Consider the following 13,582-nt stretch of genomic DNA (forward strand, 5'->3'; position numbering starts at 1 on the left):
AAACGTGACCTAGCCATCTTAACCTTTTCTTTCATGATGGCCTAAGAAAATGGGACTGAACCACAATTGTCACACAGCTCATTGTTTGATATACGATTGGCCAAACGTCCAAAGAATGCCAAATCAGTACCTGCTAATGGTACCGTACTAGTACCTTTCCTTAAAAATTCCTTTAAAAATATTTATTTTATTATCTTCGACCTTTCGAAGTACTGATGTTTCAGAGCTATACTTCACCACTGTCCTTACCGAGACTTCCGATATTCAAAGCGTAGTTCCTGTCCCTGTTCTTCCAAACTTTTTACGACGGCGAAAGAATACCCTGTGCCTTGGCTATTCTGCTTCTTACATCTTCAATGTATCCATCATCTTTACTAATAATACTACCCGGATATGTGAAGCTATTCACTTGATCGGTTTTCTAGCTATGTAACATCACATCTTCACAGTCATTTATTTCTAGTCTAAGTAACTTAGTTTTCTTAACATTAATCTTCAAACCTATTCTGGTACCATGAACTATCAAAAACCCCAAACATCCATTTGTTTTGCTAACGTTTTTATCTAGAGTGCTCAATTGATTCGCCAAAAGTTTGGCTTCAAAAAATACGCAATCCGGTTTCAAAAAATCAGAGGTATAAATATGGTTTTAGAAAATCGGACGTACAAAACTAGGCACCTGTGTTTCCTTATTATTTTCTTTAGCTTGCTTTTTCAAATTAATTCATTTTTAGGAGTTGACAATGTTTCTTCGGACGAGGAGGCATCCCATAGCTCTTGATTCATTACAGAGGCTCCAAAAAACTCTGAGGCATGGCCAGAGGAAATATCCACCTCACCAAGTGGAGGTTGAGGCAATACAACATAAAACAACTCAAATTTACCATAAAGTATATTTCCCAGACGACACTGATGAGGTATGCTTGTTTTTTTCGCTGATTATTTACCATTATTACCAATTTTTCTTCTGTTTCTCATACCTCTTTCCCGATTTTTTTTTTTTTTTTAATGAATGCACAAGTAAGGATACTTTTTAAAATATAGAAAAGGTTATTTAGTTTCTTATATTCTATTTTACGAAAATACAAAAAAAATTCTAGGGGGGGGGGCTAATTGCCCTCCCCCCCCCCCCCCCCCGAGTGGGCATCTTTGCCTTTCTTCCGTCAGGAGAAAGATTATGACAGATTTGCACTTCTTTTTTTTTCCAAATTTTTACCAAGAACTATCTGAAATCACTTTTTATATGTATATTTCTGATGTCTAGTAGCCACAATTTGCCACAATCCACCCACCTAGGCCGATTAGTGAAATATGAGACAACCCGAGACTCTTCGGTTTAGCTGATTGAAAACTCATGTCTCTTCTGATCAAGCCACTTCGATGTGGAATTGTTTCAAACTTATTTTTAGACATAAGTCGTCTTGTTTCGTATGGCTCCAAGCACATATCCATGAATATATATATATATATATATATATATATTTTTTTTTTTTTTTTTTTGGGGGGGGGGGGGGTTACGAGAAAACTAAAAACGCATCGAGAATTTGTTTATATTCATTTTTGTTACGTTTTTACGAGTCCAACAAACACTTCGAGGGGGGGGGGGGGTCAACTGCATACCCCTCGAACGGCTTTGCATGGTTCACTAGCATTTGACGAAAAAAAAGAGAAAAAAAATCCAAACAAAAAAATGCACTGAGTTAATAAGATTTGAACAAAAGAACAAATCTCTTTGATTTGGGGCTTTGAGAGAGAAAGAGAGAGAGAAAGATGGGTTTATTAATATAAATTACAAAACAAAGCAAGCAAATGGCCGGAAGCAAAGCTTGTTTGGGCTTACAACCCCAATACACATACAAAAAAAATCAATACGAAAAAGGAGAAGAAAAGAAAAAAAATTCAATTACCCTGCATTTCAATCGATACGAGATTACACTTCAAAAAAGACAAAACAAAAAGAAACTAAAACTACTTGACCAGTATCGCCTAAAACAGCTCTTTGGAAAGAGAATTTTCTTTGAAATTCTTCTTATTTATTGATCCTATTTAGTTTGTATCTCATTGGTTAGAAAAAAAACTACAAAGTCTAAAATATAGTTTTGATGATAAAAATGTTTCTGAAAGAACACATAGCTATTGCTACAACACTGAACGGAAAATATGTTTTTAAATATGTTTTGTAAAAATATGTTTTAAGAGAAATAAGTTTTAAACTTGATATTCTTAAACTTTAAGGCTTTGATTTCTAGTCATTCTTCAGTTACTAAAAAAAATTTTTATGCATAAACAAAACATTTCTTTACATTTTTTTAAAATGAAAAACCCTCCATTGATGTTTTTCCTTTGGCCGTATTTGGTTTAAAAAAATGAACATAAATGGCATTCAACACCGGTAATGAAGAGCGATACTAGTCGAAATAGACCAAAACTGTATAAAACTGAATCACGGTTAAAAAAAACTGAATTGTATCAAAATATTAATCTATTTTTTATGTTCATTTTAAATATTGAAAATTTACATAAATACAGTGATTGGTGTCCCTTTATGCACTATTTTATTTTAGGCCTTTGAGGTCGACTCATCAACCCGTGCCAAAGATTTCTGCTCCAGTATCGCACAGCGCCTCAACCTCTCTTCTTCCGAGGGTTTCAGTTTATTTGTGAAAATCACAGATAAAGTTATTTCTGTTCCTGAGGCCGATTTTTTCTTTGACTTTGTACACCACCTAACAGATTGGATTAAAAAAGCTCGTTCAGTTAGAGATGGTGCAGCTCCTCAGTTTACGTACCAAGTGTTCTTTATGAAGAAACTTTGGACGAACACAACACCAGGAAAGGACAAAAACGCCGATGTTATTTTTCATTTTCATCAGGAGATGCCGAAATTATTGAGAGGTACTTTTTTTTAATACTTACCATGATTGTAGCAGCAGCAGCAATATTGCAAAATGCTAACCCTGCTCCATTATAATCACAAATCGTAAAAAAGCGTTTTTAATTTTTCTCAAGCGTTAAATAATCGTTATTTTTCATCTTCATCAGGAGATGCCGAAATTATTGAGATATATTTTTTTAAGACTTACCGTGATTGTGACAGTAGCTGCAAGATCGCAAAATGCTAACCCCGCTCCATTATAATCACAAAGCTTAAAAAGGCGTTTTTAATTTTTCTCAAACGTAAAATAATCGTTATTTTTCATCTTCATCAGGAGATGCCGAAATTATTGAGAGATAATTTTTTTTAAGACTTACCGTGATTGTGACAGTAGCTGCAAGATCGCAAAATGCGAACCCTGCTCCATTATAATCACAAATCGAATAAAATACGTTTTTAAATTTTTTTTTTCACCTGTAAAATAATCGTTATTTTTTGTTTTCATCAAGAGATATCAAAATTATTGAGAGTTAATTCTTTTTCAAACTTACCGCAATTGTAGCAGTACAGGCAACATTGCAAAATAAAAAAAGCTTTCTTAATTTTTCTCAAGCGTAAAATAATCGTTATTTTTCATTTTCATCAAGAGAAGCCGAAACTATTGAAAGGTAGCTTTTTAAGGCTTACCGTGATTGTAACAGTAGCTGCAACATTGCAAAATGCTAACCCCGCTCCATTATAATCACAAAGCTTAAAAAGGCGTTTTTAATTTTTCTCAAACGTAAAATAATCGTTATTTTTCATCTTCATCAGGAGATGCCGAAATTATTGAGAGATAATTTTTTTTTTAAGACTTACCGTGATTGTGACAGTAACTGCAAGATCGCAAAATACGAACCCTGCTCCATTATAATCACAAATCGAATAAAATGCGTTTTTAAATTTTTTTTTTCACCTGTAAAATAATCGTTATTTTTTGTTTTCATCAAGAGATTTTTTTTTCACCTGTAAAACAATCGTTATTTTTTGTTTTCATCAAGAGATATCAAAATTATTGAGAGTTAATTCTTTTTAAAACTTACCGCAATTGTAGCAGTACAGGCAACATTGCAAAATAAAAAAGTGTTTTTAATTTTTCTCAAGCGTAAAATAATCGTTATTTTTCATTTTCATCAGAGGAAGTCGAAATTATTGAAAGGTAGCTTTTTAAGGCTTACCGTGATTGTAACAGTAGTTGCAACATTGCAAAATGTGAACCCCACTCTATTATAATCATAAATCGAAAAAAACATTTTTGATTTTTCTCGAACGTAAAATAATCGTTTTTTTTTTGTTTTCATCAAGAGATGGCACAAATATTAAGAGGTAATTCTTTTTAAAAAAAAACACTTGCCGTGATTTTAACAGTAGCGGCATCATTGCAAAATTTGAACCTTGCCATTATAATCACAAATTGACATAAAAGCGTTTTAAAATTTTTCTCAAACGTAAAACAATCGTAATTTGTAAGTTATGAAGGAATGATAACTAATATCGATGGTAATCGCAGCGTGTAAAGTAATGATGAAAAGAAATTAACGCAAAATTTTAACAAGAGCTTGAAAAACATCGAAAAGAGTGGCAAATGGAAATAAATCGGAATTACTATGTCCCAAAACCCTTGCCTTGAGGTGTCCAGTCCTCCGTAACAAAACTAAGAAAAGTAATATTTTACCGTGGTCTTCTGATATGTCTCTTTTGTTTGTTTATTTTTCTCTTTTTTACTAAAGCCAGCAGACAGTTGTAAAATTGCTGACAGACGAGTGTTCATTTGACAGCAAAAACATTTGCTGTCAAATGAACACTCTTCGATCTACACACTTTTTTCAAAATTCATTTTTATAGCGCTAAAATAAAATGCAATTATTCACAAAAATCTACGTTTTTAGGTACTATCTCCGTATTGTGTGTAATGGCGTCATTCTATAAGACGTCATAACATTATGCTAAAATATCTTTATATATTGAAGGAATAATTTCAGTTACATTTTAAAGACGATAGCTTAAGAAAGATTATGAACATTGTTCGGTTTATTTCAGATTCATCAAGACTATTCCCTCTTTCTGCTATATTCGCCCTCCACGCGCTTTATAAGATTAAATAAAGCTTATAATTATTATAAATCAATAAAGATATAATAAATCAATAAGATATATATTTATAAGATTATATCAGTTTTATTGCAGGAGCTTAAAATTGACTATTAATTGCGTACGATTTAAAGCCGCAAAGTTTTGAAAACGACAAAACAATGTTTCTGAGTTCTAGAAAAAAGAAATCCGTATCTAATGCCTTCTTCAGGAAAAAGCTAAAAAGATAAAATATCAGAAATCTACAACATTCTAAAATTCTCTACGATGGGCCTTTTGGTAACTTGGAATGTATTTGAGCTCTTTGAATGAAACTTTCAGAAATGGATTAGTTATTTCTAAGTACTAAACGCCTTGGTGCTCTATTAGATATCAAAATCATTATCCTCAAACAAAATATAGATTAAGCAATAAAATACAACTGAGTCATTACGGTTCCCCCTTGGGGTAATACATAATTGGGTAATCCAGTTAAGAGCGAACCATTGCACATAGTAACCGAAAATTTAAAAACGAGTACAAAAAGATTGTCAAATGAAGAAGAATCGCTTTTTGAGCCCGATTCAGGAATGGTAACTTCGATTAGCTACCATTTGTAATTACAGAATGGTAATACTGGTTACAGAATTGAAATTTCCATTAATCTTAATGATAAAAGTTCGTTGCGTAAAAGAATTTATGAGAATTTCGAAATATAGCCTTTTCGAAAAATAGCCTGATACCCCATGAAAATGGGGTTGGACCGAAATGAAAACTGCCCCATTGCACCAAAGCTGAAATCTCTATTTAGGAAAATTTCAGTTCCGCATCTCGAATAAGAAAGAAAATCCCTTTTTCCCACGAGAAGCACTTATATGCCCTTTTTTAAATACTTCTCCTTTATTTCTATTTCTATATTAGCTTATTTCTATTTCCTTTACTTCTATTTAGGGTCTTTAAGGATAAAAACCCTCCTGAGCCATTGATGGCAAAATGGGCTCGAGTTGACGCTTTAGTTCCTGGGTTGATTTTATAGAGACAGGTAGCAGGCCTGTCGTATAGCCTTGCGGCAGCAAGCATAGAACCATGGGCTCCATATTGTGAAGTGGGGTATTAATCCACTGAGCATCTAAAACAGGACAATTTAGTCATTTGGACATTATTAACATGATAAAAAAAATTATCAGATAAAGCAAGATAAGATTTTATTTCCAAATTATCACAAGTAAGTGCTGATTATCACATTATCGAATTATCACTTTAATCATTATCAATTATCATTATCACTTTATCACTTTAATCATTATCACATTATCACTTTAATCATTATCAGCTGACCAGTCGAGTCATACTTTCCGTCGGCTGGAGTGAAAATTTTGCAATAACTTTTTGTTTTCATAAAGATTTACTTTATAAGTTCTAATGGGCTGAAGTCGCATTTTATATTCAAAATGAAAACAAATACAAGAAAAAATCAATGTGATAAGATTAGTCAAATAGAAAAAACAGAAAAGAAATATAGATAAATAAGTCAAAAGCGGAATCTTTTTAAATTGCTGAACTCTTAACGGCAATTGTCAGAAATAAAATCAAAATATTTTATAGTCTCAATTGTGAATCATGCCAGCTGATTCACTAATTCACTCATAATTTATCCTTTTCTTCTTTTTTGAAATTTTCTTCTTCTTTGTTTAGGTTATCACAAATGTACTCGGGACGAAGCTGTGAAACTCGCCGCCCTTATATATAGAGCCAGATTTGGGAGCTCTACTCAGGAATTTAGCTCCATTGGGTAATTTATCTTTCGAATCTTTTCCTTTTTTTCAGTTTCCAACGTAAATATTTTTGCTTCTAATCTATATTTTGGGAAATAAACTGGGCATCACCAAAAACTAGCAATTTTTTTAATCTCTTTGGATATACACACAGAAATATTCAATTATTGGGTACTTCGTAGCACCATCAGTGCCTTTACCAGTTGGCTCAACTTGGTAACTGCTTAGGATATACTTTTGGAAAAAGATACTACTTGCAAAATAGACTTTATTTGGAACTAGCAATAAGTGTTTAGGCTTTTAATTTTTAAACTCGATTTAGGCCTCTATTTCTGAATTTTTGAATATTCAAAACAAGGATCGATTAAACAAACAGTCTAAATATCGAACACCTTAAGATTTAGGCTTTATGTTAAAAAAAAAAAGAAGAAAAAAACATATTTCAACCATAGAAAACATTAATATCATACAATTGAAAACATCGTTCATTACACCAAAAAATTGAAATATGTTACACTGGGAAATGTCATTCCTAATACGGTTTACCATAAAAAAGGCTTAATCTAAAAATTGCCACTTTAGAAAGAAAAATACAATAAACCGCGCTTTAGTGTCCCACGTTTAAGTATATTATATTCTTAACATACAAGTGCGATATTAGCAGGGCCGGATTTAGATCAAGGTTTTGGCACCCCTAGGCCCAAGAAATCTGTTTTCCGGGGGGACGCAGAGATTCGCCGGGAAATCTCCGAAAATTCAGGGATAGGGGAAGCCTGAACAGAATGCAATTGATGAACCAAAAGTAATGCAAGAGAGAGGTGATACCGAGCTCTTAGCTGCCATTCTTGAGAGACATCTGTCAGTTTATAAGTGGCCACGAAATTCCTGTATTGTATTAAAATCACTTTTCTGTGATTTCTGGCAGGACAGCAGCAAAATGCATCTGGCACTTTGACGATAAATCACGTAAGTCAAGTTTTTGTAAAGAAAAAAGCAAATCGCTGTATTTTTTTTGCGCCCCTCGGTGTTGTGCGCCCCTAGGCCTATGCGTAAATCTTGGCCTTGAAATAAGTGCTAGAATCTACATTCTCTAATAACTAGCCTGAAGATCCACTATTCTACGGGGAAATCAGGTGCGATCGCAAACCTGCGTAAATATCTTTTGCGCTTACATATCAACCCAAGAATCTTTATGTACTATGCAGCTCCCACTCACCCTAAAAAAAAGTTGTAAATGGTGCTGCTAACTGTTGCTTGGGGCTGCTACTTTTTTTGATTGTTGCAGCATCTAATCCTTTTCTTTCTACATCACACCAGCGTTGGGAAGTACTACTGGCTTATTCTCCATCCCTAACGCTCAATCTACTTGGTGATATATACAGTGTGTGAAGGCGGTGTCGATGGGGTGCTGTGGTACCAACTAAGTAAAGTAAATGATGCTCTCTTGGACATTGCTGGAAACATTTAGTTGACCGGAGAAGTTGAAGTTGAGCCCCAGAGACTCTGCCACTATGTATAGGGACTCTGTCAGTGTGAATTTGTGGCATCTCTTATGGTATGATCTTATATTTTGAACGAAGTTGGCCTAATGAGTAACTTACTTCAGATAAAGGCCTATGCTAGTTTCCGAAAACCAAGAATCGACGACGGTCTTAGACATACTTAAGATACTTATAGATACTTTATAGATACTTAAGCACTGCAGAAAAAACTGACATTTTATCAACGTTTAAACAAGATTCAACTGTAAAACTGTTAAAGAAAAACAAGAGGCAATTTTTTATGAGGAGAAATATGGCCCAACACAATATCCAAAATAAAAATTCAAGATCACTTTATATTTTTATAAGTAAAAGAGTTAAAGAGCAATTTAATCAGCTTCAAGAATCAAAGTTTGTGCTTCTGCACTATAATGATGCCTATTAACGATGCTGCTTTGGTGCTACTGCATTTTCGCTTAACGAACATCTGTACGTTTCATTTTCGCATCAAATAAAGATGAGGAAGTGCCCCTGGCCCATTTACCATACTTAACGCTCAACCTCTTATCTGTACAAGATGAAAGAATAGAGTCGGGGTATTGCTGCACCTTCGTTACCAACTAAGGGAAGTGCAGAATGATGTCATGAAAATTGTTGAAAACAATAGTTGGAAAAGTTGGCAATGTTTCAAGAGTTGAAGCTAAGGGACTCACAAAGCAAAACGGAAAATTAGGGTTTTTAGCATTTACTGTGGTATTATATTTAGGATGAAGTTGATTTAACGAGTAAGCTGCTTTGCAAAAAGGCCTATAGCTGCTGCATTTGCTGCAACGTAACAACACAGCCAACTAAAACTATTGAATTTTTTGGGAAGCAATGATGGTTTGGAGCAGATGTTAAAAGATTGACATTGTCATTGTTTGTCATTGACATTGTCAGAAATTGACATTCTATCGACATTTGAAGCAGATTCAACGTTAAAATAATTCAGGAAAAACAAGCGAAGATTTTCTTATGAAGTTCAGCAGGACCAAACGTAAGATACGGCAAGTTAGAATCAGCTTTTTTTAAATACAGACACTACCCGTAACTTCGGAGTTTAGGACATTCACTGGTGAGTGTCGACTATAACCAGGTTTCAAACATTCACGGTAATATCATCGTCTTCATCCAGTGGTAATTACTTATTTTAATAACAATAGAGTGGGCGTAAACCTTTGTTTCTTAGACACTACCAAATCTAGACACTACTATCAATTGGGTTTAAGAGTGATATAATCAGTTGCAAGACCCAAAAAATGTGCTTTTAATTGTGATTAATGGATTAAAAGAGAATTCACGAGTTTTTCCTAGAACAATATAAAATACCGAAAAAGTGCTGACCTATAAATCAGTCAGAAGACATTGACGCAATGGTGTTGTTTGGGAAGCTTCAAGCCATTTCCAGAGAAGTTACCCAGCAGTCAACCGCAGATGGTACCCTTGGTTTCATTTTAGAATCTGAACAGGAGCGAAATTTACCTTTTTTTAACACTTCTTTGCGAGTAAGTCTAATGCTGCTAGTATCTGTAGCAGTAAAAGAAGAAGCTTCTTGAAACTGATTCCCTTTTAAAACTTGCCCTTGGTCATCGATGACTCAAGAGACATTGGCTAGACTGACGTCAATATCCATTGAGCAAGATCTGGCACAGAACATCAGCTCTAATGGCTTAGTTGAAACATTGGCAAAATAGTTAGCCAGGAAACAAAAATCTAAACTCTTTGATATCAAAGTTATCATCTAAACTAACCTTGGTTATCTGTGATCCAGTACTGGTTGGTTGAACTGGTGCAATGTCCATTTAGCAAGAGCATCGATCACAAAATATCGACCCAAATGCCTTGGTTGCAACATTTACCAACAAAAAGGCAGAAAACCAAAAATTTAAACTGCCTGTTGTTTTCACCTTTAGAAACTGGAAATTATTCTTTAGTTTTCTTATTATCTGTCTATAAATAATAAATCTAAAATAAATTTTGATTTATTTTTAATATCGTATAGTTTAGGGGCTATAATTTATGCTATAATACTTTCGCCTTCGGTACTAAAAACTCTGGATCTCCTGAACTCTTGGCGCTGGCTGCCATCACAAATAATTAGCTTCTGCAGATCGGTTAACTAAATTAGAACTAAATTTTTTTATCCTTTCTGTTTTACTATTTTCCTATTTTTTATGCCACTTCATTCTTTATCGCACATATTTTACTTTTCACGTGTCTTCTTTCCTTTCCTTTTGTTATTCTCTCTTCCCTTTTTTTATCCTCTTTTTTGTTATTCAAATATATGTACAATATTTGATTTTGGTCAAGCAGTACAGTTTTCTTTTTTTTTAGCCTTTTTTTTTAATTCTATTGTTTTATTTTTGGGAAGCATTTTTGCTGGCCAATCACATCATTCCTTATTCCTGAAAAGACAAGTAACACTGCCCATTTTAAAATTACGCCTAGATGGATCAAATAGCCTGCTGAACAGGCCTGACACTATCTTAAGCCATTAAAAATAGCAATAAACCTTAATAACACTAAGCTTTAAGTTGTAAATTTTTCAAAGGTAAATTTCTGTTTTTCTATCCATATTTGTTTTTAACCCTATTTATTTTTAGATCTATGTTACGAGAGCTGGTCCCTATTGACCTTGTGAAACTCCTGTCATCAAGTGACTGGAAAAAAGCCATTGCTGCTGCTCACCAGGATGATGGTGGTACTAGTTTTTTTTTATTTAATGTTTTCTTAAAAGTTGTCTAAAATGCAAAAAAAAATAATAATTTAAAACTTGAAATCAAACCACATAATGGAAATTTCGTGGAACATCTACGATAAATGAAATACTGAATATTCGGACGTAAAAAAGCGATTTGTTCAAAATATTCCGACTATCTTTTATGATCAAATAAAATTTTTATTTGACTATATTTATGATCAAATAAAATTAAGATTAAATTTAAGGATTAAAATAATTAGTATTTTTAACATTTAAATAATCCAATAGCTGTAAAAACAGCATCCAATTATTTCAATTGGATTCTAGTCCCATACTAGGCATTCTTTTACGTCGATATATTAAGAATACATTCTTTGTTGGATTTTCTAAGAGGTTTTCAAAAATACAAAAACAAAAAAAAATTATTTAGAACTCGAAATTGACGCTTATAATAAAAATTTACAAAAACATCTACGTCAAATGAAAGGCTGAATATTCGGACCTAAATACGCAACTTCTTAAAAGCATTCAGGCTTTTGTTCTATAACTAGATTTGAAATTAAATCAAATTAAGATTCAATAAAATAAATTTATTTTCAATTAAAATAGACTGTAGATATGTTATTATTAGATTTCATTGTAAAATTTTAGCTTGAAATGTGAAGGGTGAAATGGAATTAGAAGAAAAACCAGGGCATCTGCTATTTTAAGAACAAAAGAAAAGGAATTTTTTAACATTTGAAAAATCGAATAGCTTCAACAACATAGGATCCTACTACATTGATTAGATTCGAGCCCCACGCTAGACATTCTTTTTTGTCAGTATGTTAGGAATATTTTTTTTTGTAGAAGTTGTATTTATGAAGTAAAAAACCATTTATCGATTATTTTACGCATGCAAAGGGTAAACGATTTATGTTAAAGGCCTAATTCTGTCGAGTCCTTGTTCACCATACCATATATAATAATTATTCCATATCCATGGGACTTTCTCGATTGAATGGTTATTTCAAGAATTATGGTTTTGATAAGTTTACGCTGTGATATCTCACGGCAAGGGATCAGGCAACTTGAATTTTGCATCAGGGGGGGGGGGTTCAGTCGGTTACATATTTTATGCTGGGGGAGGGACGATTTTTCTCGGATTTATGCCTATCTTCCGACTTCCTCCCAACCAGTTTTTTTTTAATAATTAATGAATCTGGTAATTGTGGTATAGGAGTTTATTTTGTAGTTCTGCCTCTTAAATAATTAGCAGTTCTACGGGTGGTCAACCCATACATCAGAGGAACACTTTGACACGGCATTTAAACATACCAAGATGTATTGCATTTAAGATGCTATCGGTAAATGCCCATTCGCAATGAGATTTTACCATGAGATTAGCCAATCAGAATTTTCATCGGTTTTTCAGCCAATCAGACAATTCTATTAAAAATCTGATTGGCTTAAATTAGTCTTTGGTATTAGTAAAATCTCATTGTGAATTTGCCTTTACCAAAAGCATCGTAAATGCAATATACTATACTAGAACCTTACTTTACATAATTTTGAGAGTCAGTAAGATCTGAAATCTATAACGCGAGACTATAGAAGGAAAGCAGAATAGTTTTCCTGTTAGCTGGCTTAAGATAATTACAAGAAAGCATGTGATTTTTATTAACTTGTTTTCCTGAACTCACCAACTTTTATATTTGTACTTTTCTGATCTGTATTATTGTTAAATAAATTCGTTAAGTTTTTGAGCCATTTTTCGACCCCTTCCGAATGTTCAATTACTTTCAAATTTTATCAGTATTTGGCACTTCTGATTTGAGTACAATAACACAACATCAAAAATCTTCGTCCGCTTTTGTATAATCCTCCTTTCAAAAATAGAACAATATAGGGGGATTGGGTACAAAAAGGGTATAAACACTATTTTGCAAGACTTGATAGCGCAGCGGTAACAAAACATGTCTTTAGTCGTTTTAACTTAAATTCGAATCTTAGATAAGACAAATTTTCTCTTAGGGTAGACTAGTCGTAGAGAAAATTAAAAAGTAGAAAATAAGAGATATAATTTTCTTTTAATTGTTTTCAAGATGGAATAAAAGTAGAAAGTAACTTTTTTTTCTCAAGATACTATGAATATAAATAATGAGTTATTCAAAATAAAGCTTTATATATCCAATATATACTGTATTACAAAAGGAAATGGCGCAAAAGAAATGCGTAGTATTTAAGATACTGTATTGGAGTAGCAAGGACTCTCTTGGATTCATAGTCTTTGGCTAATTTGTAATTTTAATGTTTTATTTTTACAGTATAACTTTATTGATTTCTTATATTCTTTTTAGAGATGTCTCCTGATGAGGCAAAGATCCAATTTTTGAAGATTTTATACCGTTGGCCCACATTTGGCTCCGCCTTTTTCGAGGTCAAACAAACAACTGACCCAAATTATCCTGAATTGCTACTAATTGCAATCAATAAACACGGAGTATCTCTGATTCATCCACAGACAAAGGTAAATATTGAAGATAACATGTAAATACGCACTTTAGGAAGTCAATGAGTAAGCAGTACCTAATAATTCCTATTTTTTCAATTTATTCCCCCC

The 13,582-nt window shown here is 33.1% G+C and overlaps 1 protein-coding gene across 4 annotated transcripts in view; it reads left to right on the plus strand.

The window, feature by feature from the left end:
• The window catches only part of LOC136040632 (myosin-VIIa-like), a 204,668-nt gene that overhangs the window by 187,168 nt on the left and 3,918 nt on the right, over positions 1-13,582 (plus strand). For all 4 annotated transcript variants that reach the window (XM_065724911.1, XM_065724910.1, XM_065724912.1 and 1 more), the window contains 5 exons: positions 735-917; positions 2,565-2,895; positions 6,680-6,776; positions 10,883-10,980; positions 13,320-13,489. In XM_065724911.1, coding sequence (XP_065580983.1) covers positions 735-917; positions 2,565-2,895; positions 6,680-6,776; positions 10,883-10,980; positions 13,320-13,489 — 879 coding nt within the window. The remainder of the gene's footprint in view (positions 1-734; positions 918-2,564; positions 2,896-6,679; positions 6,777-10,882; positions 10,981-13,319; positions 13,490-13,582) is intronic.

The sequence above is a fragment of the Artemia franciscana genome, chromosome 21 (assembly GCF_032884065.1).
Source record: "Artemia franciscana chromosome 21, ASM3288406v1, whole genome shotgun sequence".
Classification (NCBI taxonomy): domain Eukaryota; kingdom Metazoa; phylum Arthropoda; class Branchiopoda; order Anostraca; family Artemiidae; genus Artemia; species Artemia franciscana.